Source organism: Furipterus horrens, unplaced genomic scaffold (assembly GCF_987537825.1).
Source record: "Furipterus horrens unplaced genomic scaffold, mFurHor1.1.pri manual_scaffold_17, whole genome shotgun sequence".
NCBI classification, from domain to species: Eukaryota; Metazoa; Chordata; class Mammalia; order Chiroptera; family Furipteridae; genus Furipterus; species Furipterus horrens.
Genome location: NW_028327187.1, coordinates 109444495 through 109471234, shown reverse-complemented (window position 1 = coordinate 109471234; position 26740 = coordinate 109444495). Strand labels below are relative to the sequence as shown.

Below are 26740 nucleotides of genomic sequence, written 5' to 3'. Positions count from 1 at the left end.
TGATTTCAATTATACTTTTTATCAAGTATCTGGGGCTTGTAATTGTTTTTTTTTTTTTGTGTGTGTGTGTGTGTGTCTGTTAGTAGCACTTACTATGCTGGGCACAATGCCAAGTGTTTTACTTTTATTATTACATTTACTTTTCACTAGAGCACAATGAAATAGGTTGTATCCCCATTTCGTAGATGACAAAACTGAGGTCTGTGGACATTACATTAACTTGCCCAAGGTTGGCCAGCTAGGATTTGGAGCTGAGTATGTTCACTGTAAATTAGCCTGTCCTTCAGCACTACTAAACAGTGCAGTTGTGGTGTTCCCATGTATAGATATTGATGTGGGATTCAGACATGGGTGAATTGTGCACCACCTTTCCTCCCATCTCCCAGCAGCTGGTAATTGATTTGATTTGACAGTAGAACATTTCATTGAAATAAGTTGCTAGAGATCCAGAGACTGGTGAAGAAGTTAAAAGCACGGGGTCTGGAGTCAGATTGCCTGAGTGGAATCTGAGTGGCTTTAGGCAAGTTTAAGTTTTCTATACCTGTTACCTTATCTTTAAATGGAAATAATAATAATGGTACCTACCTCATAAGATTGTTGTGAGAATTTGATGAGATGATAACCTGCAAAACACCTGGTAGATTCTCAATAAATACTAGCTATTACATTATTGCTAGTATGTGTGCCCCAGTAGGCAGCCCTATGAAGTTGAAAAAGAATGCCACTGAATCTTGACTGCCAGTTATGGAGAGTTCATTAAGCACTTTAGATGCATTTACCCTATTTGGTCTTCACATCAGCCCTGTAAAATTGTCCAGGTTAAGAACCATTGTGAGCTACTCTTAAATCACAGGGGAAGCAACAGCCTTTACAGCTGTACACTTGTTGGCAGGCCTCAGCAATCGCACTCCAGGTAGACATAAAGATGGGCTTCTGGCAGCATCTGCTCAAAGGTTCACCTTAGATGTACAGTCTTCTGGGTTCTGAGACTGGATTCATAGTGGCCTCTTTATTTTGAAATACCTTTGCTTTGTCCAAGTAACCTCCTGCCACGCTGAATACCAAAATCAGCTTAGTCTTTTCTTTATCTTGGCAACATGTACTGCTACTTTTTATGTTCATAGCATTTAATTTAGTTGTTTTAAAATCTCCTGAAATATGTTATGTATTTTTTACCAGAATTAAACAAAAATCTCCAACAAGTGCGGACCACACTCTAACATTTCTGAAAATAAAAGTAAACATGTTAACATAAGGTAAGAGAATGAGTTTTTGCTACACTATATATATTTTTTTATTTGTTTTTTAAATTTAATATTTATTGTATTTTTTTCTGTTACCATTTAGTCCCCTGATACCCCACCCCCAGCAATCACCACACTGTTGTCTATATATATATATATATATATATATATACTTTTTTTAATTGAAAGTTCCCCCACAAAAGAAATAATACAGCAAACCTAGTTCATGTGTTTAATAGCAAAATCCTGTTAGGTTTCAAATGTCCCTCAGTAAAAGTTTTATTTTTTACACATTCTGTAATGAGTTCAATGAAGTAAAAAACTCACATGCTGATGTAAACAAATTACCTACAGATAAACATTTTATAAATTTTAGTATCTCATTATTTATTAAATTCTGAAATATTGAGCAGTTTCCCATGTGAAATCTCAGCTGATTTCTTTGCAAAAATTGACAAGTTGATCCTAAAATTCATATTGAAATTCAAGGGACTCAGAATAGCTGAAACAATTTTGAAGAAGAACAAAGTTGGAGGACTCACAAGTTCTAATTTCCAAACTTACTACAAAGCTACAATAATCAAAACATTGTGGTGCTGGCTTAAGGATAGACATACAGATCAATGGAACAGAATTGAGTGTCCAGAAATAAATCTTCATCTTTATATCAGTTGTTATTTTTTTTTCAATAAGGATGCCAAAGCCATTCAATGAGGGAAGAATAGTTTTTTTGACAAATGATGCTGGGAAAACTGGATATTCACATGCAAAGAATGAACTTGGACCCCTGTCTCATACCATATATAAAAATTAACTCAAAACAGATCAAAGATCTAAATGTAAGAACTAAAATGATAAAACTCTGGAAGAAAACATAGGAGTAAATCTTTATGGTGTGGATTTGGCAATGGTTTCTCAGATATGACACCAAAAGCACAGCAACAAAAGAGAAAAAACAAATTGGACTTCATCGAAAACTTAAAATGTGTGTTTCAAAGGACTCCACCAAGAAAGTAAAAAGAAAAGTCACAGAATACAGGAAAATATTTGCGGATCATATGTCTGATAAGGGAATTGTATCTAAAATAAAGAACTCTTTCAACTCAATAATAAAAAGCCTGATTTTAAAATGGGTAAAGTATCTGAATAGACATTTTTCTAAAAAAGTGTACAAAGAGCTGATAAACACATGAGAAACAAATCAAAACCACAATGAGATACTACTTCATACACCACAGGATGGCTGTAATCAAAAAGATAATATGTCCATCAATGGATGAATGGATAATATAATGTGGTCTATTCGTACAATGGAATGATATTCTGCCATAAAAAGGAACTGAAGTATTTATACCTGCTATGACATGAATGAACCTTGAAAATACTGCTAAGTGAAAGAATCCAGACAGAAAAGACCACATATTATGTATGATTCCATTTATAAGAAATGTCCAGAATAGGCTACAGAGACAGAAATGGATCAGTGGTTACATAAGGCTGGGTGGACAAGTGGGTTGGGGGAGGGGAGGTAGCTAATGGGTGTGGTAATGATTACTCAAGTCTGAATATACTAAAAGTCATTGAATTGTACACTTTAAATGGGTGATATTTGTATGGTATGTGAACTTGATCTCAATAAAGTTGTTACCAAACAAAAATGTCCAACATGAACAATTATTTGGAGAACCTTTATCTCTGCCTCGCACCATTTTGTTCTTTTTTTCCCTTAACTCGACTTTCCTTCTGTCTGGAATGCCCATTGTAGAGCACCTGAAGTCAGGCTTTCTCTGACAATACACATCATGATAAAAGTTCATTCGACTTTCCTTCTCAGGGTGTCCAATCGGGCATTCTGTTCAAAATGCATTTGTCCATGTGCTCTAAAACCAGAGAAGGATCCTCCACCCTGAGTGGATTTGTTTATATTTGAGAGAAGATAGAGCAGGGAAAAGCATTTTTTAAGGTTTGAGTATGCAGTGTGGGGAGTAGAAACAAGCTGGGTTAAATACGAAGCTGTTCTAAGCCCAGTGACACCAGGGAAGAGATTTAGAGATTTGGGGAGGCTTTTCACTCACAGACAAGGCGAATGTGATGTCCAGTCTCTCAGCTTGGCATTTGAAAACACTAACTCAGAGAAATGAGTTGCTAGCACAGGCTGCAGTGCATCAGGACCAGGATAATCTTGGATCCTGCAGTCTTGTTGAAGGGCCCCCATCCTCCGCTTCCACCTCCTCTCAGTTCCTACTTTCAAATCCTCTCCTGCCCACTCGCTGTGTCATTAGCCTTTCCCTGGGAAGGACCTGAAAACTCGGGCTGAGCTATAAATGACAAGAGAGACTTAGACTGTCGTTCCCCAGGCTTCTTGTTTACTGAGATTCTGGAGGGGAAGGCCAGACCCATTCCAGGCCTGTACCATCTCAAGGAGGTTGCAGCATCAGGAACAGGCAGGTTTGTGTGTTGCAAGGCAAGGTGACAGAAGTTGGAAGGTGGGCTCACTAGGGGGTGTAGCCACACCTCCCTTCTTAGGATGTAAGTCAGGACTGCTTCATACAAAGCTAATGGGCCGCCTCCGCATAGCCAGTGATATCTCCTGGGCCAACTGTTTTCAAAGTGTTCAGCTTGTCGAAAATGGTAGCTGTAGATAAGGGGAAATTCTGGTGTGTCCTGGTTATCTGGGGTTCCTAGATACAGGGAAACTTTACTACTTACCTGTGAATTCACCTAAATAGTCACCACAGCCTAGGATGCCTTACCTGCATGGGCTACAGCATAGAGTTGTATGTAATGAGAGCTCTGGAATCCCCCCCCCCAATCCTGCTATGAGCATAGGGGTGAAAACTCAGCAGGTGAGGCGCTCCTCCCTAGGGCCTTTGCCTCTCAGGAGAATGAGACACAGGCTCACATCCACCATACTCTTCTCTGCCACCCAGTCCCCCTGAAACCTTTCACTCTGTGTACCCAGTGCTCTATGGCCCTAAATGGCCATGATTTAATGAAAACTTAGCTAAGAGAAACAGCAAGCTTGCTCCCCCTTTGCATTCCCAGCCATGCTTTATGAAACATTATGTTCCTGTTTTGAATATAGTAAAGCAAAAGGAATTTCAAATTACCAGGGCTGCTTTATGTTCCTCTGGGGCTGCACCTTTCACAGTGTCACTGTGACCAAAAACAAACAAAAACAAAACAAACTGAGAGCAGCAAATTACCCCTGCTAACTTAAGCTTTTGTATGAAAATTGTTTTTAGGGACATTCTCTATGTTCTAATTTTCTTTGGCCCTGTGTGGGGAATGTGTTCATTTTCCTTTTTCCTTATTTTTTTTTTCCCATCAAAATGGGAAACTATATCTTAAAAAACAGAAAGAAAGAAATATTCTCTACCTAGCTCTGCATTGAAAAGACCTTGTACAATGTATCCCCATTTGTCACGGTGGTGTGTCAGCCCCCCCACCCCCCGCCCTGCGGCTCTGCGCCCTCCATCGGTGGCAGGGGCTTAGCTGCACAGGCATCAGGTACACTTGCTGACACACTCCAGCAGCTCCATCCGGATGGCAATGCGGACATGCCAGCCCAGCGGGATCAGTCGGATGAAGCGGGAAATGATGGGGGGCCGCAGCAGGTTCTGGACTGTGGAGGTTCTGTCCGAGTTTCCGTAGAAGACCTAAAGAAAAGGGTGAAATCCTTTCACAGGAAGTCTGATTCTTGTCTGGAGCTGGCCCCAACTGGGAACTGGAAAATCTCAGAAAGTAGTTAAAGTACAGAGAATTTGCAGATGCCCCACAAAACCTGACCTTGAGTGGTTGTTACCACCTACACGCTCCATCCCTCTCTGAGTCTGGGGACATCTAGAAGTGCATTGTCCAGTATGGTAGCCAGTACCTACATGTGGCTATTTAAATTTAAATGACTTCAAATTAGGTAACAGTTCACTTCCTCAATCACACTAGCCATGTAAGGTTCACGTGCTCAATACCTAACGTGATTAGTGGCTACCACATCAGACACTGCAGACAATAACATTTCCATCATCACAGGCAGTTCTTTTGGATGGTGATTTTTTTTTTTTAAAAGCCTCTTGATTCTTATCACCAATTTTATGTTTTAATTCCTTGCATTTTGACAAGAATTTGGAAAAGCTCACATCACACAACAGAAATGTTCTCATGTTCCAAAAGTATCCAAAGCGGGGCTCAAGTAAAAACTTGTGAGCTGGCTTGCAGCCATGAGCTAAAGCTTAATGGTATGTCTCTACATTGGTGCACATGGCAAGTACTTTTTGCACTTGGAAATGTTTTTTTAAAAGAAAAACACAAAGTAGAAAGAAGATTCTCAAAGGAGGAGGGCAGTGCCCAGAGAAGATAGAGAAAGGGTTTGTTTTGTTGTTTTCAGGATATAGCATGGCATGATTCAATGGGTGGAACGCAAAAGGTGCGGTGAGTTTGGGCTGTATTTCCAAAGAAGTCATTCTTTTCACCCTTTCCAGAGTCATAATGTTCTGCCCGATGACACCGCAACATTTCATCCCCTTCTGGTATTCCCTTCAGAAAATATCTGACTGCTGCATTGGCCTTGCCCCCTCCCCCCATGATCCTAGCTTTCATCCCAATAACAATGCCCCACATCCCTTTATCTAAGCTCTTTGCCCTTGAACCTATTCAAGTCAGGAGCCAGGTGAAGAAGGAGGATGTAACAGGTTCCTCGAGATTGCACAAGTGCCCGAGTGTAGCACTTCTTTGCAAAGAACCATCAAGACCTTCAGAAACACAGTGCTTGAAAGAATTGCCGTATCTTTTTTAAAAGCCAGTAAGAACAAATATAGAATAAAATCTCCAAATATCAAGTTGATTTTATCTATTGTGTTCAAACTCCTTGAAATCTCAACCCATAATGTCTTGCTGTATGAATTGGCATCAGAGAAGAGTACAAAGCCTTCTGGTTTTCAGCTGCACATGTCTGCTTTACCTGCTTAAATGTCCAAAGTAGCTGGAGGAAGTCCTCACAGGCAAAAAGGGCAGTTTCCAAATAGCTAGTAAGTTTTTAGTTCACCATAAATATACATTATAAGTATATATATATATATATTTATATTTATCTATAGCTATTAGCTATAGATATAGACAGAGAGAGGGCCTATTGTGTCTAGTCTAGTGAACAAGAGTTGGGTCTTGGTGCTCAGAGATTACTGCCATATAAAGGTTTAAGGGCCATTTGTGTCTGCACTGCTGGAATCATTTTAAACATTTCTGTAGTTTAGTGGCTAACTTGCTTGGTTATCAAGAGCTTCTCAGCTGTTGGTCACAATTAATAGTAAGGAGAAGCCATATCTACATCGATGGACCAGGAACTACCTGCATCAGTAATAGATCAAGTCAGACCTATGCAGCAAAGTGTTCAGTGATCCAAATGGCTGGTTTTGATTATTCAAGCAACTATATGCTGATATGAGAATTCAGACAAAGATTTTTGCACGTAAGAGTGGCAGTCATTCGCAAACAAACTGCTAGGCACCAGGGATACAAGAAGAAAGACACCTGTCTTGGGACCAATGCTCTGATGGAGGGTGGCAACAGGAATGTAGGGACACTGATGGGAGGAGAGTGCCAGAGAGTGTGAGCTAGGTGGTTTGGGGTATGCCCAACTTACCCGGTTGTTTCCAGTCTGGTCCTTATAGTAAATCCAGTTTAGGCTCTCATCGGTCCTATACTGCACACTGTATTTGGTCATCCACTCATCAATGTCACAACGACCCTGGGTGAGGATCCCCGAAATCACCTTGACCTCCTTCAGATCTATCTGTAACCACTGGCTGCTGTCCTGGAACTTGGAGAGCCAGGCGCACCTGCCGGGGACACAGCGAATCACTAGGAGCCTTTCCCTGTGAGTGCCTCAGAGCCTGGGAGCTCTGTCATTTGAGGGGATGCCAGCACCTGAAGAGCACCCCCTAAGCTTGGGCTGAACTGCAATCCGTGAAGCACCCAGAGGCTAGTTTCCAAGAAGTGCCCAACCTCTGTGATAGTTGCATCATTTTCTCTCTCCTTGCACCTCCACCACCCCAGGGAAAATAGTCAGATTCAACTAATTTGTCAAAGAAATCCCTTCAAGTGTAGCTGAAATCACCTTTGGGGCATGGTTGGGCATGTCTCTTTAATGCATGGTTATTGCACCCACCAGCCTCCTTCCCTTTTCATTAGTCTATCCTGCTGTTTCTTTCACCATGAACCTTTTGTTTTTAATTTTACTTTCTTCATACATATCTGTGTCACCTTCAGGTGCTGTCATGTGTGGCTTTTAGGGAGTGTCTACCATGTGCAGAACACTGCTGAGTGGCTCTGGGAGGGCTTTTGACAATTACAAGCTTACTAACATTGATAGAGCTAATTTGTTTTTTAGCTATATCCCTCATAAATTATGGAAACCTATAGCTGCCCCCTCCACACTTTTTTATTGCATATTAATTAGATTACCAGAGCTCGGTCCTTGGCTGCTTTCTCTTCTAATTCCAGACTTGCTCCTCAGGTTGCTCTGACTTTCTACCTCCATCCTAAACCTTTTCTAAATTCCAAATCCCAAGAACCAATTGCTAGCTAGCCAGCTTTTCCCATATGCCTTAGAGCATCTGAAATGAAACAAGTCCAAAAGTGAGTTCCAAATTATCTCCAAACCAACCCCTCCTTTCACTAATCATCTGAATGTGACCCCTGTTTTCCCAGGTCTTCATGCCAGCAATCTGAGAGCCGTCCTTGGCCCCTTCCTCTCTGTCACCTGAAACAGCCAGTCCATCTCTTGCCTCCATCTCCAAGTGTTTCTCCAAGTCATTTACTTCTCTCCATTTCGCTGACACCACTCTGGCCCTGCATTGGTGCCTGGACTGCCACTGTAGCTTAATTAGTGTCCCTGAATTACTCTTGTCTTCAACTCAACAGCTCTCCCCACAGGAGCCAGAAGATTTTTCTCTTAACACAAATATGATTGTGATACTCCCCAACTTCAAATGTTCCTCTGACAGAGTCTGCTAATTGTCTCCCAATAGCCTCTTCCCATCTCCCTTTAGTAATAAAACTCCCGAGTTTTAGCTGGGCAAATGGCCACCAAGCTAAGATCACATTTCCTAGTCTTCCTTGCAGCTAGGTGGGGCCATCAGACTAAATCCTGGTCAACGGGATATGGGTAGAAGTGGCCAAAAAGGATTCTGTCTGAATCCTTAAAGAAAAAGTGTGTGCACTCTGTTCTCCTTTTCTCCCCACTAACTAGAATGTGGGTGTGACAGGGGAAGCTAGAGCAGCTATCTTGGGTCTCAAGATGGAAGCTTCATGTTAAGAATGACAGAACAAGACAATCTGGATGCCTGATAGCATCCAGCTGCCATAACAACCCTAGATGCCTAATGACACTTTTAGATGAGCAGGAAACACATCTCCATGTTGTTTAAGTTTCTGGGGTTCTTTGTTACGGTAGCACAAACCTATATTCTAACTAGTGCACTTTCAGGGGCCTCCCATTATCGCTAAAATGAGGACCACAATCCTTAGTATGATTTAAAAGGCCCTGCATGGTCTGACTTCTGTCTGCCTTTCCAGCTTTACCTCACCTGCGCTCTAAGCTTGCTGGTCATCTTTACGTCCCCATCCATGCCCTTAAAGGGTTTTTCCTACTCAGGGCCTTTGCACCTGCTGTATCCTGTGCCCAACGACCTCCCCTGGCCAACTATACATCTCAGGTTAAATATCTTTTCCTTAGAAAGCCGTTCCCTGGTGCTTCAAATGGACCAGGTCTTCCTTCTCTATCTCCTCTACAGCCTCATCACACTAAATGATCCGCTGTGTGATTATGTGCTTTAGAATCCTTCTACTCTTCTAAACTGTGTGCTCCTTACAGGCCAGGATCTTATCCACCATGTTTAGCGCTGTGTCCACAATGCTTGGCACGTGGAAGGCATTCAGTCAATGTTTGTTGAATAACTAAATGCATTCTATGTCACTCATTTATTACATATATCTACTTTTTCAAATTATATGGAAAAAAAATCACCTGAGCCATCAGCCCTGCTTACCCAAAGCCTTGACTGTTGAGCCGAGCCTTGTTGGCAGTCCATGATGAATACCAACCCACATACTGCTCTGGGTTGGAGCAGGTGATCTGGTCTGGTGTGACCTCTCCTGACTCGAAACCCAGGGGCTTGTGATAGGGGCATTCTGGGAAAGGAAAAACAATGCACATTGAAACACTCGTATTGCATTACAGTACCCAACACACAGGACAGGACTGAAATGACAAACCTTCCCCTTTGAAGATGAAGTAAAGGAATTGTCATAGAGACTCACAACATTTGTAAAAGCAGAGAAAGCAGTTCTGTGGCTGTAGGGAGGGTGTTGAGAAATAGTGCACCTTTTCCACAAACAGAGAGACCTAAAAACCAAGAGGTCTGCAGCGAAAGATCATACTTAAATGCCATACTCATATTTTCCTCATTAACACAGGTTTGGCAGTCCTGTATGATGACATCAGGGTCCCTAATTGTCCTTGGGCAGCATATGATGGCAATTATAGAGGAAAAAAAATGGTGAGACGTAAGAAGGGCAATTATATATTGAGAATGCCTTCCCACTTATAAATTGCAGAGTTCTCACTAGTCTAATTTTTTTTTAAAGGTGAAATGTGCCTAAGTGACTGTTAAATAAAGAACAGCTGAAAGGAACTGCTTTTCCCAAATAAGAATAGCCAAAGCTCCTTCTTAGATGTTAATTGTCTGCTGCTTCCCAGGTATTTCCTTTCACATTTAGTATTGGTTTACCTTGTCAGAGACTGCCAGTTGCCCCCCAGTATCCATTCTCCCCTTCTTTTTGACTAAAGAACCCTAATTTTGTTGGGGGCAGATGTTGCCAGCTAAAAAAAAAAAAAAACAATCTTTCTCTGCCTTTCTTGCAGATAGAAGTCACATGACAAAATTTCTGATCACTGAGATATAAGGGGATGTCTGCTGGGAATTTCTGATCAGGTTTTGCTTGTCCCTTCTTTCTAAAGCAGCGGTTCTCAACCTGTGGGTCGCGACCCCTTCGGGGGTCGAATGACCCTTTCACAGGGGTCGCCTAAGACCATCGGAAAACACATATATAATTACATATTGTTTTTGTGATTCCTCACTATGCTTTAGTTATGTTCAATTTGTAACAATGAAAATACATCCTGCCTATCAGATATTTACATTACGGTTCATAACAGTAGGAAAATTACAGTTATGAAGTAGGAACGAAAATAATTTTATGGTTGGGGGTCACCACAACATGAGGAACTGTATTACAGGGTCGCGGCAGCAGGAAGGTGGAGAACCGCTGTTCTAAAGGAAGACCTAAGGGCTAGCTGGTGCAGGAGTAGCCATCTTGCAACCTAGGGGTAAAGCCAACAGAACTGCAGAGACCTCAGCCCTGATATTGTTAAGCAAATCCCTACCCCTAGTCTTTTTACCGTGAGTCAAAACAAAGCTAATTCAATAAGCCACTATTTAGGGGGCCTCTTATTTATAACCAAACCCAGTTTCTCATCAAATTTCTACAGAAAAAAAATGATAACCTTATGCAAATACATTCTCCTAGTTTCCTTCAAGTAAGGTAAACCAAATTATTTTTTTCCATATGTAAATTTGGGTTCATATTGAAGAGCTGAATGTATTTACTGAGGTATTACCACCTTCCACAGTAAAATGAAAGCTGAGGTCTTTCTAGAGAATAATTTTCAGAACTCAGTAAAACTGAATGAAACATGCAAAAGCTTGACTGCCATCCTGAGGCTCCAGAACCCCTGCAGGGACAGCCATGCTCTGTCCCCAGAGGCTGAAGACAAAAGCACAGCTTCAGGCCTGTGGCCAGCAAGGCTTAGCCACCTTTCTACCCAATGCACCAAAAAAACAAGTCCAACTCCCATCAGTAGCTGCAGCTCAGTGAGGCTGGGAGTGAGGGGACTGTATTTGTAGTTTATCAAGTACCCAAAGCTTCGGGGGCCTATTAAAATGTCAATTCCTTGGAGAGGGAACATGGACATTTCATGGGCTACATGCTTATATCTTGTGTGGCCAAATCATCAAAGAGGCTTGTTAAGAATGCAGTTTCCAGGGTTCCACCCCCAGAGTGGCCAGTTTTTAAGAAGCACAATCAAAGCGCACTGTGGAAACCTTGGTCTGCCAGGGAAGGCATTTTGTTGGCTGGTGGATTCAGAGGGCCCAGTGCCCATGGCCTTGGGGCTCTTCCATCTCCTCCACCCCTCTCTGACCTAGAAGACAAACTTGTGCCACCAGATAGAGGAACGAGGCCCTGGTGTCAGAAAGCTGGGTTTTAGTTGGGCCTTGGTGGTCACTTAAATTCTAATTCTGGATGTCTCTAAGTCCCCTCTATCCAGAACCTTCCTTTTCCTGCTCCAGGGCCACCAGCTTGGAGGAAAGGGACAGAAGAGAAGGACAAGCCATCACCACCTTTCCCAAGAAGTTTATTCCTGGAATTTTGATCTTGCTCTGTTCCCCCTCATATCTCTTTTTCAATTTCTTCCCAATTATCCCATCTAATAGTTAAGAGTGGGCTGTGCCCTAGCCAGACAGTTCAGTTGGTTAGAGCATCATTCTGATACACCATGGTTATAGGTTTGATCCTTAGTCATGGCACACACAAGAATCAATCAATGTTTCTCTCTCTCTCAAATCAATTTTGTTTAAAAATGGTCTGTTAGATATGCAGGGACCTGGCCAATGCCAATGGCCTAGGAGGCCTGTGAGGGCTTGTCCAGACAGAGATCTTGCCCACACTCCAGGGGAGGTGATTATCTCACCATCTCCATGGTTTCAGCCGGCATCTGGGAGCCAATGCCTGACTCTCAGGCCTTCTGACTACTTTCCATGTGGGTGATCCAAAGATGCTTCATACTGATATAGCCAAAACTGAACCCTTCAGTGTCCAAGGCCCAAGCCTACCCTTGTCCAGTGCTCCTGTATCAGGCATTGGTACCTCCAGCTACACAGCTGCTAACCCAGAAACCTGGTGGTTTGGCCCAGGGCACAGAGCAGAGACTTGCCTATGGGTCTCAGCCTAGGCATCACCTGGGGAGTTGCAGAAGTGATGTTCAGGCCACAACCCCAGAGATTCTGATGTCATTGGTCTGGAGTAGGACCTGGGCATGGGGTAAAGCTGCAGGTCATTTTAATAGGCAGCCAAGGTCAAGATTGCTAGCTTAGAGCCAATGCAATCTGGGATTGAATCCCACTCTCTGTGAGTTTAGGCAAGCTTTTTAATGTCTCTGTGCCTCAGTTTCCTCACCTGTGAAAACATAACAATAGAATCTGCCCCCATAAAGTTGCTGTGGGATTATGTGAAATAACATTTGTAGAGTGTAAGGCCTGTAGTGCCTGGCCAAAGAACAGCAGCTCATATTGGTAGACTAGGGTGAAGTTGTGAGAATATATTGATATCTTCTTGAGTTTTGCATGTTTCCTTTTCTGGTGAAGAGTCAACTAGGGAAGAAATCTAACACCCTTCTACCCCATTCTATCCTGCCCCCGACATCTCTTTGAGGAGGAAGCCAGCTTCATGTTTCTAAAGATTGTGGCTCTCCGTGCCCCAGGATGGAATAAGCAGTGTGCGCATCTGTGTGTTTGTGTGACTTGAGAGAGAAGCCTGTTGGCAACATAGCATCTCCCAGGCTTATGGATTTGGAAGGTCTAGGTGTCAAAAGGAATCAGCTGACTGTCCCAGAGGAGGTGATGGCCAGGAGCGCCAGGCTTTGACACTTGCTGGGTTGAGGGAGGAGCCCATGGTAAGGGCATGAGCTCAGCAGGGAAGTGGTTTCTCTCGAGGCTGGACCAGGGATGGGGCCTGGGAGCCCTGAGCTCTGGACATCTCAGGAAACCTAGGAAGGTCCCTAGGACTGAGTTCAGTTGAGAGGGAGAAGGCGTTGACCTCCGAGTGGGGCTGTGGGCTGGGCAGAGAGCCTACCAGCCAGCCTGGGTCTAGGCCCTGCCCGAGGTAGCCCTTGAAAGTCTGTGGGGGGTTTGTATAGTCCAAAGGGGAGAAGGACTTCCACAATCCTGTCTTTAGACTCTCCGCAGGCCATGACAAAGGGGGACTCAAACTGAGGTTATGTGAACTTGGAAAAACAAAATGTACCATCTCTTGTGCTCTGTGTGCTGTGGAGTGAACTGCACTCATGTTTCTTTATTATTTTTCCTGACTCCTCCTTTCTCCTGTTCCCCCTCCTCCTTCCATGATCCTGGCTGAACTCCCTTCAGGTCCTCATACAGGCCAGGAGGCCTTCCCTTGAGGCTGTTCCCTCTGCCTGTGGCAATCCTGTTCCCTCTTTTTCCCCTTCACCTCTACTCATCCTTCAGATCTCTGCCCACTTTCCCTGCCCACCCTGAGCTGGGTAAAGGATTCAGGTGCTGTCTTTTCAGATATGCTGCACCTGTCACTTATCCCTCCTCCTGTGATTATGTGATTATTGTCAGCAGCTCGGCCTGTCTTGCTCGCCATTCTATCCTCTGAGCACAGCAGAACGCCTGCACATGCTAGGCACTGCATAGATATTGATCGGATGGATGAATGAAGGACGGATGGATGGAAGAACAAACATCATCACCCCCTCTTGGGTGGCCGCTGGGGATGAGCAAAAAAAATGAAGCAGTGAGCTCAAGGAGGAAGTAGAAGTTGACTGGCCCAGAGAAGTACCACTGGCCTATGTCTATACTCATTTCACTCTAAAGGACAAACCTGTATCTTCTGTGGCACAAGTGGCTATTCTGAGTGATGATTGGATAATTAGATGGATAAAGGCATATTTACAATGTGCCTAATCCAGACTATGGATACTTAACATACTAGCCTTTCTTATTCAATAATTTCTCAATTTGTAGGCACGTAGGCCAGACATGCTTACAAAACATGTTAACCTAAAGGGACATAAAGACAGTTCAGGGACATTCTTGTCAAGAGAGACATGAGTATTATGCACATGTATTAGACTTGAATATCTTTTGTAATATTTACAGAAGAATATACATTTTAATATAATATAGAAATATAGAATCTGGAATAAAAGTAAAGCATTGAGTCATTGGATTTCTTATTCTTTGGTGCCTTCCCTACCCTCTTCCCACCTCTCAGCATGCCAAGGTAATCTTGTCTCAAAGGTGGGAAAGGCAGAGCTTTTGGTATTTTTAATAGTGTTAAGATGAAGATTAGGAGCTATAATGCAGCTAGCCTTCTGCTGTATGGGTGGAGCCCTTAGGCAGTAAGAGTTAGTGGGCACCTGGGAGCTGCTTTCTGGCAGCTATGAATGACCTTCCTAGCCTTTTGTGCTTTCTAGGCTCTTATTCCCTCCTAAATCAGAGTCAGCAGGAAGTCTTGAATCACAGGGGCCAGGAATACCAACCACCATTCTAGAAGTTCCAATAAGGATCTGAGGCACTGATGGACAAGTGACTTCTGGAAGGTTGTGGTTAGTCCTGCTGCCCTGAATCATGTCTTTCACGGAAAAACCAATACATACCAATGAACCAACCATTTAACACTAAGGTTGTGTTTTTTTCCTTATCGGGAATATCTGGGTTGTTATAAAAACAAAATAAAACAAACACAAAACCAATGGGGAGAAAACAGGTAAGCTAAAGAATTTCTGATTTCAGAACTTCCGGTTCATGGCAACTGTGTAGAGGGTCATCTTCACATTCCTCAAGCACAAGGCCCTCCTTAGCTTCACAGTTGATTGGGTCAATGAATCCAGTCCACATAAATAATCTCTTTTTCCATTTCTTCTAAGAAAGAACTTGCTCAGAATGGAATTCTAGTAGACCTCCTGTCTAGTGAAGAGAACATTTGTTTTCTGTAAATGGTAAACTCCTCCAGGGTGGAGACAAGGCCTTCATTTCTGTCTCCCCATCAGTGTGTGGCAAATAATAGGCATGAGATAGAAAAGGGTGGAATTCTAAATGGATTATTAAGGAGGGTTCTTCAGTATTGACTGGGCAGATCCTACCAACACAAATGGCTGCAGGAGCGCCCGTCCAGCGGGAGAAGCCCACAGAACTAAACAGCACTTCCTGCTCTCCTCACTATGGGGACCCCACTGTGCCCTTCCATGAGACTGAGTTCAGCAGCACATCCTACTCCTTTAGTAAATAGGAAAAACGGACGCAATAAAAGCCATTGCAGACTCCCCCTTCTCTCCCCAACAATTAGCTATTTTAATGCAAATTTAATAAAACAATGAAGAGAAGCTCACAGGCATACACACAAACCTGTCTCTCCCAGAGCTCTTATTAAGCGATTATGTAAAGTGAATGACTCTACTTGGTACCATGTAACCCTGGAGAAGGGTGGCAAGGACAGTTTCATGCCAGAGTCTCTGAGCCTGGAAAGGCCTGAGAGTTGGAAATATTTACCGGCTGCCCCAGCTCTGAAAGTCAGTGTGAGCTCTTAGGAGGCAAGAAGAAAGGGAGCTCTAATTTGCCAGAGCAGCACAACATGCTTTAAAGCCTCGTTTAATTTATTCCTCATAACAGCTCCTTAGAGCAGGGGTCAGCAAACTGAGGCCTGTGGGCAAAATATGGTTCACTGCCTGTTTTTGTAAATAAAGTTTCATTGAAACATAGCCACACACATGCGTTTATATATTGTCTATGGCTGCTTTTTGAACAACAATGGCAGAATCAAGGAGTTGAGAAAGCATGACCCACAAATACTTATTGTCTGATCCTTTACTAAGTTTGCTTCTCCCTGCCTTAGAGGAAGGCAGACATTCACATTAGTCAGGAAAGGCCATGTTATGCTGCAGAATAAACCACCCAGAAATTTCAGAGGCTTAACACAACACAGGTTTATTTTTCACTCAGGTGACTTGGCCATTGTGGGTAGGCAGGGGACTCTATTCCATGGCATTTTCCCCAGCACCCAGGCTGAGGGACAAGCCACTTTCCCAAGCAGGAAAATGGAGAGCTGGAGAGCTGGGTACCAGCAGGCCTTAAGTCCATCATTTCAGAACGGGCACCACTCACTTTGGCAGGAACTGCTAATATGAAGCCACTCGATTGCGAGGAGGCTGGAATGTGCGGGAGCACATGGTTGTTTGGTGAGCAATGGCTATCCAGACACAGTAGGAAAAGGCCAAATTGGGAGTCCCAGAGTTAAAAAGTGATGCAGCCAGAATTCCAACTCTGGTCTTTCTGGTTCAAAAGCCTAAGCTTTTCTCAAAACTCCCTGTCATCTGCCATTACAGGTAATTTCTTTTCTTTGATTGATTTTTAAAATTACCAGTATATTTTACTGATTATGCTATTACAGTTGTTCTGACTTTTTTCCCTTTGCCCCCTCCCCCTGCCCAGCACCCCGCCCCACTCTCTCAGGCAAGCCCCTTACCATTGTTCATGTCCATGGGTCGTGCATATAAGATCTTTGGCTTCTCCATTTTCTATACAGTACTTTACATCCCCATGGTTATTCTGTAACTACCTATTTGTACTTCTTGATCCCCTCACCTCTTCACCATTCTCCCACAACCTCCTCCCATCTGGCAACCATCAAAATGTTCTCTGTATCCATGGTTCTGTCTCTGTTCTTCTTGTTTGTTTAGTTTGTTTCTTAGATTCAGTTGTTGATAGAGTTATATTTTTTGCCATTTTATTGTTCCTAGTTTTGATCTTCTTTTTCTTAAATAAATCCCTTTAACATTTCATGTAATAATGCTATAGTGATGATGAACTCCAGTTTTTTCTTGTCTGGGAAACTCTTTATCTGCCCTTCGATTCTAAATGAGAGCTTTGCTGGGTAGAGCAATCTTAGCTGTAGGTCCCTGCTTTTCATGACTTTGAATACTTCTTCTAGCCTGCAAAGTCTTTTGAGCAATCAGCTGACACTCTTATGGGGACTCCCCTGTAAGTAACTGACTGCTTTTCTCTTGCTGCTTTTACAATTCTCACTTTATCTTTAACCATTGGCATTTTAATTATGATGTGTCTTGGAGTGAGCATCTTTGCATCCACCTTGTTTAGGACCCCCAGTGCTTCCTGGAGTTGCATGTTTATTTCCTTCTTCACCAAATTAGGGAAGTTTTCTTTTGTTATTTTTTCACATAGATTTCCAATTTCTTGCTCTTCCTCTTCTCCTTCTGGCACCCCTATGATGTGAATGTTGGACCTCATAAAACTGTCCTAGAGGCTGCTTATACCATCCTCGTTTTTTTTTTTTTTTTGGATTTTTTTCTTCTCATTGTTCTGATTGGTTGTTTTTTGCTTCCTTATGTTCCAAATCATTGACTTGATTCTCAGCTTCATCCACTCTACTGCTGTTTGCCTGTAAATTGTTCTTTATTTCAATTAGTATAGCCTTTGTTTCTGACTGGGGCTCCAGCAGTTTCTTCTACTGACTCAATCCCTGCTGGTTTTTACAGCCAGAAGTTATGGGGCTTATCTTCCTGGCACTAGAACCCTGGGCTTGGGGGCCAGGTGTGGGACTGGGACTCCTCATTCCCACGATATCCCTTCCAATTTTTTATCCACCACACATGGCTGAGGGGTCAGGCTGTTCTGTGTCTGTGCCCCTCCTACCAGTCTGGATGGATGTGTGTTAATTCCATAGTCGTCATTTAACTCTTATTTCTGACTGTTGTGAGTGATGGTTGTTCTATATTTTAGTTGTAAATTTGATGTAGTTGTGCAAAGAGGTGAGCCATGTCTGCCTATGCCACCATCTTGACAGGAAGTCTCTAATTTATTTTTAATTAATCATCCATTAATTTCTTTCATTAGGTTCCATCTTACCATCTCTCCCAGGCCAAGCAGAGCTCCAGGAAGTTGTTCTGAGCAAGGACATCAGTTCACTTTATTAGAGCAGTGGCCTTGTGAGATTTGAAGCTCAGAGGCCTTTTGGAGAAAACCCAGAGCTTGGCATTTGGGGCGGGGGATGGTTAATTCAGCTGGGTTGTAAGAAAGGAGAAAGAGGGTGTTCCCAAGGACACCCCAAGGGCCTAGTGCCCCAAGGAGAGGGGATACTCACCTGGTATGCAGTCTAAGGAGGTGGTGCCCACAGACCACAGGGCATTGGCACCTCCTTGGCAATCACACTTACATGCTTTGTGGTACCAAGGGTCCTCGGCCTCGTCCTGTGGGAATCCAGAGAGGTAGGAGTATCAGAAAAGTCACAGTCAAAGGTAACTGTGGTCAGCACTACCAAAAACGCCTGTGTTCAAAAACCTTGCTCATTCATTACTGTCCTCTGTCGCTGCTTTCACACTGAAACAGTGCAATTGGATTATTAATCCAGCATTAAAGCACATAGTAGCCGCTCATCTTTGAGTCTAGATAAACAAATGTCTGCCACTGAGTGTGACCAGCTAAAAATCTTAAAGACACACCCATGTAGGGGGCAATGTACACTCCATTATAATTGTCTTCAGGGGTTTGGGGAGACCCAGTCCAAGGTCAGGCTCCTCACATTCCCTGGACGTCCCTTTTGGGGATCCAGTTTTAAAAGGTACTGGATTCAAGATTACATCATCTGAATTAAGACCTGGTTTACTTGCATTCTCTCTATGAAACACGGAACTTGCTCAGATAAACTGTGTTATTGCCACTAGCCGAAAAAAAAATCTTTAAAAATACATTTAAAAAATCATAGACCTATACATTATTTTTGGCTAAGAAAATTTTCAAAAAGGAGTATTCATGTAAATCCCAGCCTTGTTACTGTAACATACCTCAGTAGATGATAATCCCAGTATGGCTGAGCAAGAAGACAAGAGAGGAAAAATTAAGTTAAAAAAAAAGGAAAGAAAAATTCAACAAAATGATTCATTACATGGTAAAGTGAAATGAAGTCACAGGAAAGTTACCAAAGCTCGTTCTGGCTGGTGTTGCTCAGTGGATTGAGCATCAGCCTATGAACTGAAAGTTCACTGGTTTGATTCCCAGTCAGGCCACATACCTGGGTGTTGTGTGCAAGAGGCAACCTATCAATGTTTCTCTCCCTTTCTTTCTCCCTCCCTCCCCTCTCTCTAAAAATAAATAAATAAAATCTAAAAAAAAAAAGTTGACAAAACCCCTTCTGGAAGAAGTCAAACTGAGTAACTATCTTTTAGCATCCACAAATGCTGAGAAAATAGGCCCAGGAAAATTAAACAGAAAGACAAAGAAAATGAATATTACTTTTGTCCATTATAGAATTTTGGAAAATACATTAATGCATATATTTTTTTTACCACTGAGGCAATACTATTAACATCTAAGTGTAAATGCGTCCTATCTTTTTTCTACGCATGTTTGTAAAAACATATTTGAAAACGTACTATCTAACCAATGTTTATGACATTTCTTTTCCACTTAACATTAACAGTGTCAGTTTTTTCCTTATTGACTCCATCAGCAGCAGCAGCAGCATCCCTAGTGTCTGCCCAATATGCTGTTCAGGAGCTGATTTTCAGTTCCCCTCACTGTAATACATTTAGGTACGTTATTTAGGTTTAGGACATTTTTTAGAAAATCCATCTTAGGTTTGTCTATTAGGTACAAGAAATATCAAACCACAATGACAGTATATACTAACTACTGTATAAATGATGTGGGGAAACAGAAAGTGTGCAAAATTTAAAATTTAACATAAAGCTAACATTTAAACCTTCCTTATGGAAGGGTGAATGAAAAGAATGAATGCACAATTGAACAGGGAAAGAGTTTGTATGTATTAGCATAAACTGATTGTTTAAAGTTATGCTGCCCAGTTCCTTAGTCACACCGGCCACATTTCAAGTGCTCACTGGACTCGCCACCTGTCACTAGTGGCTTCTGTGCTGGAAAACACAGACACACAACATTTCCATCATTGCAGAAGTTTCCATTGGACGGCAGTGGTTTAAAGCACCAAAGTGCCACTTCTCATTTTCGGCAAAACAGACACCTTCATTTCTTTTACTATTATAAAAGCAACACACACCTATGTGCAAAAATCTCAGACAAAACCTGAGCATAGATAGCAAGAAATAAAAGTCCCTCCTTAACCACTTTCGTATCTAAAAATTAGATCTGATGTCCCCAGAACACTTTCAGATTGTTTTGGAAAGTAAAGGAACAGTCTCATCTTTGTCATCATAATTATAAAACTTTTTTCAAATTGTGCCTTTATTTAAGTAATGCATATTCACCCATTCCACAAACCACTTTTGCAGCCCGTCCACTGTGGGCCTGGCGCTGTGCTAGGGCCTGGGCCTTCTGCAATGGAAGCCTGGCTCTCTGCCCACAGTGGCTTGATGACACAGGAAAAGACAGACCACAGGATGGTGCACATGGTGACTACTCTGACAGGTTATGGATAGGCTGCAGTAGGAGTCAGGGGGACATATCTTTTAGCTTGGGCAGATTCAGGGCCACCCTTCACCTGCAGTCACCAAACTGCTGTCTCTCCTGGGCCCTCATCCACTGGTTGTTCATTCCTAGAGACCCCTTGACCTACCTGCTGTAGGAAGAATTGACCGTCTTACATAGCAATGAAGGTTAGGGAGCACCATCTTGGTAGGAAGCCAAGCCCTGTGCTGGCAAAGGAAATTGCCAATGACTTCTTATTTTCACATTCAATGGGCTCTTTCCTACACTGAGGTGTCCTCGTGGTGCCATGTTGGGTGCTGCCAGTCCCTCCCATCTTCCTTTGGCTTCCATCGTGCCGCTCATCTGGCTCTCCCTCCGCTCCGAATAAGCCTCCTCAGTCTCTCTTCAGAGCTTTGCTTCCTCTCCCCTTCCATAAATGTTGCTAAACCCAAGATTCCAACACTTACATTGAATAGATTACTGGACATATCCATGCAAATGTCTCTTACTATGTAAAACTGGCCCCAACCAAGTGTCAGCAAGGTCACCAGGCAACCTGAACTCTCACATGATGCCAGTGGGGGTATAGGTTGGTCTAACCTCTTTGAAAAACTGCTTGGCAATTTATACCAAGCCTGGACAGAGATGTGCCCTATGAACCAGCAATTTCACTCCCAAGTATTTACCTATACTCCTCTATATGTCTGTTAAACTTAAATAAATATACGTAGGTTATACATCAAAAAAAGTTTAAAAATCAAACTTGTTACCTCTTTCCTCAGATTGTACTTTCTCTATTTCTTATCCTGCTGAACGGCTCCACCAGAAACCTATTACCCCATCCAGAAACCTAGGACTCCTCCTGGTTGCCTCTTTTTCCTCACCCTCCACACCCAGCATCAACTAGGGGCCTTCTTCCCTCTCCACCCCGCTGCCACGTCCCGTTTTAGCCCCCACCCACTCTCCCCTGGATTCTGTCCTTGCTAAGAAAGAGACCTTGCCTCATGCATCCCCATGCTGCCAGTGAAACAGAATGCAAACCTGATTGTGTCACTTTCCTGCCAAACCCTTTGGTGGGTCCCCTCTGCCAGGGTCTGAGTTCTACCTCCGACATTTCTTAGTTGTGTGACTGCATCTCTCTGTTTCCTCATTCCTAAAATAGGTATAATAATGTGTTCTCTAAAGGGGACTGTGATCTATCTCCTGCCTACCTTTCCATTTTTATCTTTCGCACTGTGTACTACCTGTAGCTCATCAAATGTGCCCGGCTGTTTCCTGCCTCCATGCCTTTGTCCATATGATTTCTTGGCCTCAAATGCACTCCTCCTCCCACTTTTCTTCCTGCTTATCCCCTTCCTTATGAAGAGGACTTTTTCTGTCCCACATATAGGAATAACTTACTACTTGCTCTGGCCTTTGTGTCCTACCTCATTATTGTCCACAGGTTTATCTAGGTACCTACACAATTATAGAAATTGATATAAAAGGTAGCTGGTAATGACTAGTCCCAAAACATTCATTCATTTATTAATATTCATTGAACATCTACTATAGTGCAAGTCCAGCTTCAGGTGTTGGAGATATAAGTAAACAAAATGGGAAAAACACCTGTCCTCATGGAATTTATTGTCTAATGTGGGGAAGTGGAAGAATAATGAATGAGCGAATGAACTATAAAGACGTTGGGGTGGGTGGGTTCTTGACACGCCATCCAAGGAAAAGATTATGGTGGCGTGGCCCAGGGTGGTGGCAGTGGAGGTAATGAGAAGTGGCTGGATTCTGACTGTCTTTGCAGACAGATGATGTGGATGTCAAAAACTGAGCTGTCCAAGGCCTGAAAGAATAGAGCTACTATTTACTGGGGGAGGAAGAGGTTCCACAGGGAACAGAGATTTGAGGGTAATGGGGTAGAGATGTTTCATTTGAGAGGCCAGTGGGACACCCAATTGTTGAGGTTGAGTGGGCAGCTGGCTGGAAGGTTCTGAAGCTCAGGGGAAAGTCCAGCTAGGCTGAGTGGTACCCTATGCTCCTCACAGTTAATGTGTACATGAACCCATAGCCTCAGTTCCTCAGCTGGTCCGAATGAACTGCACAGTAAATGAGCAATTGGCAACTAGTTGATTTGGGGACTGTTAATCCAGGAGGCACTCAGCTCCACCCCCATCTTCAAAAGAAGCTAGGGATGGCCAAAATGCAGAAAGGCCCTGTCAGTTCGGCAAACATCAGTTGTGTCAAGACCCTCTTTTAGGGGGACCAGAGGCGAAGTGAGCGGTCATTCATAGCGTGTCCTTAATAACCAAATCAATTTGGTCCAGAGGCCATGTCTGTTACTGAAGAGGGTCTATACAGCTGCAACTGAGCAAACCCAGAGTTCAAATGTAGCTCAGGACCTCTCCAGTGGCCTTGGCATTACCTGGGTCTCAGAACGGGCCCTGGAGGTGCCCCATATTCTGCAGAAGGTAAAAAGGAAAGGTCAAGAGGTCCTGCCACCGTGTACCCATGGAGAGGAAGAGACCTAAGAGGAGGTGTAGTTTCAGAGCCACTTCCTGTGTTCACTCAGAGGTTGGGTAGATTTCTGGAGTTTTCCATCTCCCTGGTTCCCCTCCCCAGAAAGCATTTGTGCGCATGCAGCTTGACATTCTGAGGCACCAGATCCTTATGGAAATGAGCAGAGAGAGAGAGAACAATAAACATTTTACAGGAAAAGCTGTCAGCAAGGAAGCAGCGATGTGGCTGCTGTAGTCCCCAAAATGATTAATCACCAAAAAAAAAGCTGGCGAACAAAAGCAAAGTCATGTTTGACTAAAACATCTTATAATACCAGTCTTTAAAGGAAAAAAGAGTAAAAGATTTAGATTATGTGGTTTTGAATTTTTCTCCCTACTGGAGTTGTTTTTAAGATTCCTCCACAGGTTATGAGTTTCCACTAGAGCCTCTGAGATGTCTGCCACTCACTAGTTTTAGAGTCGTGCAATATGGGGTCATTTAGCCCTTTTGCCCAAAGAGTGACTCCATGGGGAAATCCTTGTTACCAGAGCAAGGAAATTCAAGGTATATCTATTTCTCGAGATGTACCTTGCAAGCCCAAGAGGAAAGGTATATGCATTTAAATGCACATAGAAAAGACTACTTTAGTCTCTGAGTGGATGTCATTAAATAGAGCTTTCCTTCCCATGGAAACAGATGGAGCTGGGGGAGAAAAGCATAAATTTATGAATGACAAAACTGTAACCAGCTTCCAATCTACTTGAGAAACAAGGACAAGACATGGGAGAAAAACATCAGACTGATATAATGTCCCCCTCAGTGAAGAAGAAAGAAGGAAATTGCTTCTGGTGTGAAAGTGTTACTATTTTAGGCGACAGACATATTCATGGGTAAATCTGTTATCTGTACCTGCTTCAACACAAATGAACCTCAAAAACATGCTTGTGACAGACAAAAGACCATATGTTTTATGATTCCATTTAAATGAAGCATGGCAAAAAGGCAAATCTATAGGGACAGAAAGTTGATCAGTAGGGGAGGGGGGCTGGGGGAGGGGGGAATGGAGAGTGGCTGCTTAGTGTCTACCGGATTCTTTTTGGGGTGATAAAAATGTTCTAAAATTAGACTTTGTGCCCCACAAATCTGTAAATATACTTAAAACCATTGAATTGCACACGTTAAATGGGTGAGTTCAATGGTATGTAAATTACATCTCAAGCAAGCTGTTTTTAAAAAAAATCTGCTGTCCCTGATGGTTGACATGCCAGGAAAGAGAACAATCACCTGTAAGATGAAGCTTGGTAATTTTTCTGTTTTTATATAATAACCATGACCAAGTAATTGACTGGTATAATTTAATAAGGCGGATTTAAAAAAATTCTTGTTGGCATTGAATCCAAAATGTACGATGTAAGATAAATACAAGCCCGCTTTACTCTGATGATTAGTGCATTCTCAAATGAACCTTCAGCTAATGCATAAGTGAAGTCAATCCATTTACCTTATTTCACTGTAGTAAAGAGCCACTGCCACCGTGGAATAGAAACAGCGAAGAGTAAATTAGACGAGGAACCTTTGTCTTCAGGTTCCCAATGTGCAATAGAATGTATCTTTCCCATGTGCATTGTGCCTTATTCCTCCATCTGGATTGTAAGCTGATTCAGTGCAGTAATTGCATCCTGTATTTTTTCTTTGTCTCCCTCTAGTTTAGGGTAGAGCACTGGCCATTTTTGGCTGGCTTCTTTCCTTCCACGCCGTGTGAGGGTGGAGGGCCGTGGTTAAGTGGGTAAGATAAATTGAGCTTCTCAAGCCTACCTATTGGACCATATTCCATTCCACCTGGACAGATGGGATTCTCTATTTGGAAATTTCTGGAGCTCTCCAGCCATGCACAAAGATTGGTAAGCAATAGGACAGGGAAGAATGCAGTGCTCTGTGCCTCCTGACAGCGTGTCTTTTTCCTCAAATGAACAGGTCTAATTTAAAAATGGGTTGGTAAACTTCTACAGTATAGGGTTTCTTCACATTTGGGTGGTCACAGAACAGGGTTGTTAGATTCAGCATGTGTTTGGCCTATAGCAGGTACTCATGGATGGGTTCTTGAATGAATAGGCAAACAAATGAATGGATGAATGAATCTCAATGCCAATCACAAAGACAAATCGGAGGGTGAGCCCTGTGGATATCTGAGAACCAGAGGCATTGGGACCTAAGGCTTGAAAGACTGTAGATTTTTCTTGCTGAGGAAAGGACCAATACGGAAACAAGAAAACTGCAAAAGCATCTTAAAGTATTAAGTTACTGGGACAAGTTGCTGACTCTTAATTGCAAGGAGAAAAAAAAACAGACAATTAGTTTGATCTCTACTTAGAAATATATTTGGGTTTGCAAAATGACGTTCGGATTATATCTTTACAAGTCTTGCCCAATACTAAGAAATGTGACTACATAACAGAAGTCATCAGATTGGGGCATCATGAAAGTGAGTACTCTAGCAATAAAATATGAGAAGGTAGAGAGGAGAATGATTTAAACCAGGAATTCTGAATCTGTGTGAGTTTTGTTACGCCTGTCTACCAGGTCATTTACAAAGTGGAGAGGCCTCCTCCTCCCTGCCCTCCTTATTTATTTCCTGTTACATACATAAATACCCAATGGCCACAGAGAAGATATTTTGTTCAGAATGAACCTAAAAAGAAATTCTGAGCTGATGGGTCCTTGAGTTGAAAGAGACATGAAAGAGTATATTATTCCAAAGATTGAAAATTTAAAAGTTGAACTGGATGACATTTTAGAGATTTGCCTTTAATTTCTGCTTTTATAAGCATATCACTCCTGCCAGGGCCATATTTAGCAATTTAAAAATAATTGAGTGTATTGAGTCTTTGGGAGTTTCTGTCAGTTGGATTATTCTATTAGTGTCCAGTGGTACTCGGCATGTTACGTTAATCCATTTAAACTAGGGTAACCTCATGTCCTGCTTTGCCTGGGACAGTCCTGGTTTACACCTGTTGTCCCAGCAGAATTATTAATAGCAACCTCTTCTACTCTGAACAGCATCCTGGTTTGGAAGATTAAACTTTACAATCACTTTAACTTCGACTCCTAAAAAATTTCAAGAACATGACACACTTTCCTCTAATTGTTGCAATTTATAGCTATTTATACAATTTCTGAGACCCTTCCTTCTTCCTGACCTATTTTAAGCATCCTTTGAACTTAAGAAGGCTCCTCACAGGACCAGAAGGCCAAGTGGTGAGACAAAGAGAACCATATCCACACAAAGACAACTGTTGTTCATTAATAACACATATTAATTAATTAACATGCCTTGCTAATTAATAATATTGTAATTATTCAGGTTGCATTTCCATTAATTAACTATATTAATTCAGTTATATTAAGTATTTAATGAGTGCTAATGGTTGGCTAGCACATACCTTCATAGCCAAACAGAAGTAAAAACAAGAAGCCTTCTATCTTGCGTGGCATTCTCCCCTTGTCCTTGGCTGCAGCTCTACCTTATCCAAGTGAAGAGCTTCCCCAGTAGCAGGAGCTTAACTTGAGCACTGGCCTCATTAAGCACCTTATGCCATTTAGTTCTTAGGGCTTTGGCTGGGCCCCACCACATTAACCCACATAATTACCTGCCTCAACAAGGAAGTCTTAGAGAAGAATCTGATGTCTAGT

The 26740-nt window shown here is 42.6% G+C and overlaps 1 protein-coding gene across 1 annotated transcript; it reads right to left on the bottom strand.

Moving 5' to 3' along the window:
* Positions 1–4750: 4750 nt before the first annotated feature.
* Positions 4751–26542, bottom strand: RS1 (retinoschisin 1). Its single transcript, XM_090265029.1, has 6 exons — positions 26491–26542; positions 18964–18989; positions 18264–18369; positions 9293–9434; positions 6886–7081; positions 4751–4903 (listed from the first exon to the last, which is right to left on the bottom strand). Exons 1-6 carry the CDS (start codon positions 26540–26542, stop codon positions 4751–4753), a joined length of 675 nt encoding a protein of 224 aa, XP_090121155.1.
* Between the last annotated feature and the right edge of the window lie 198 nt (positions 26543–26740).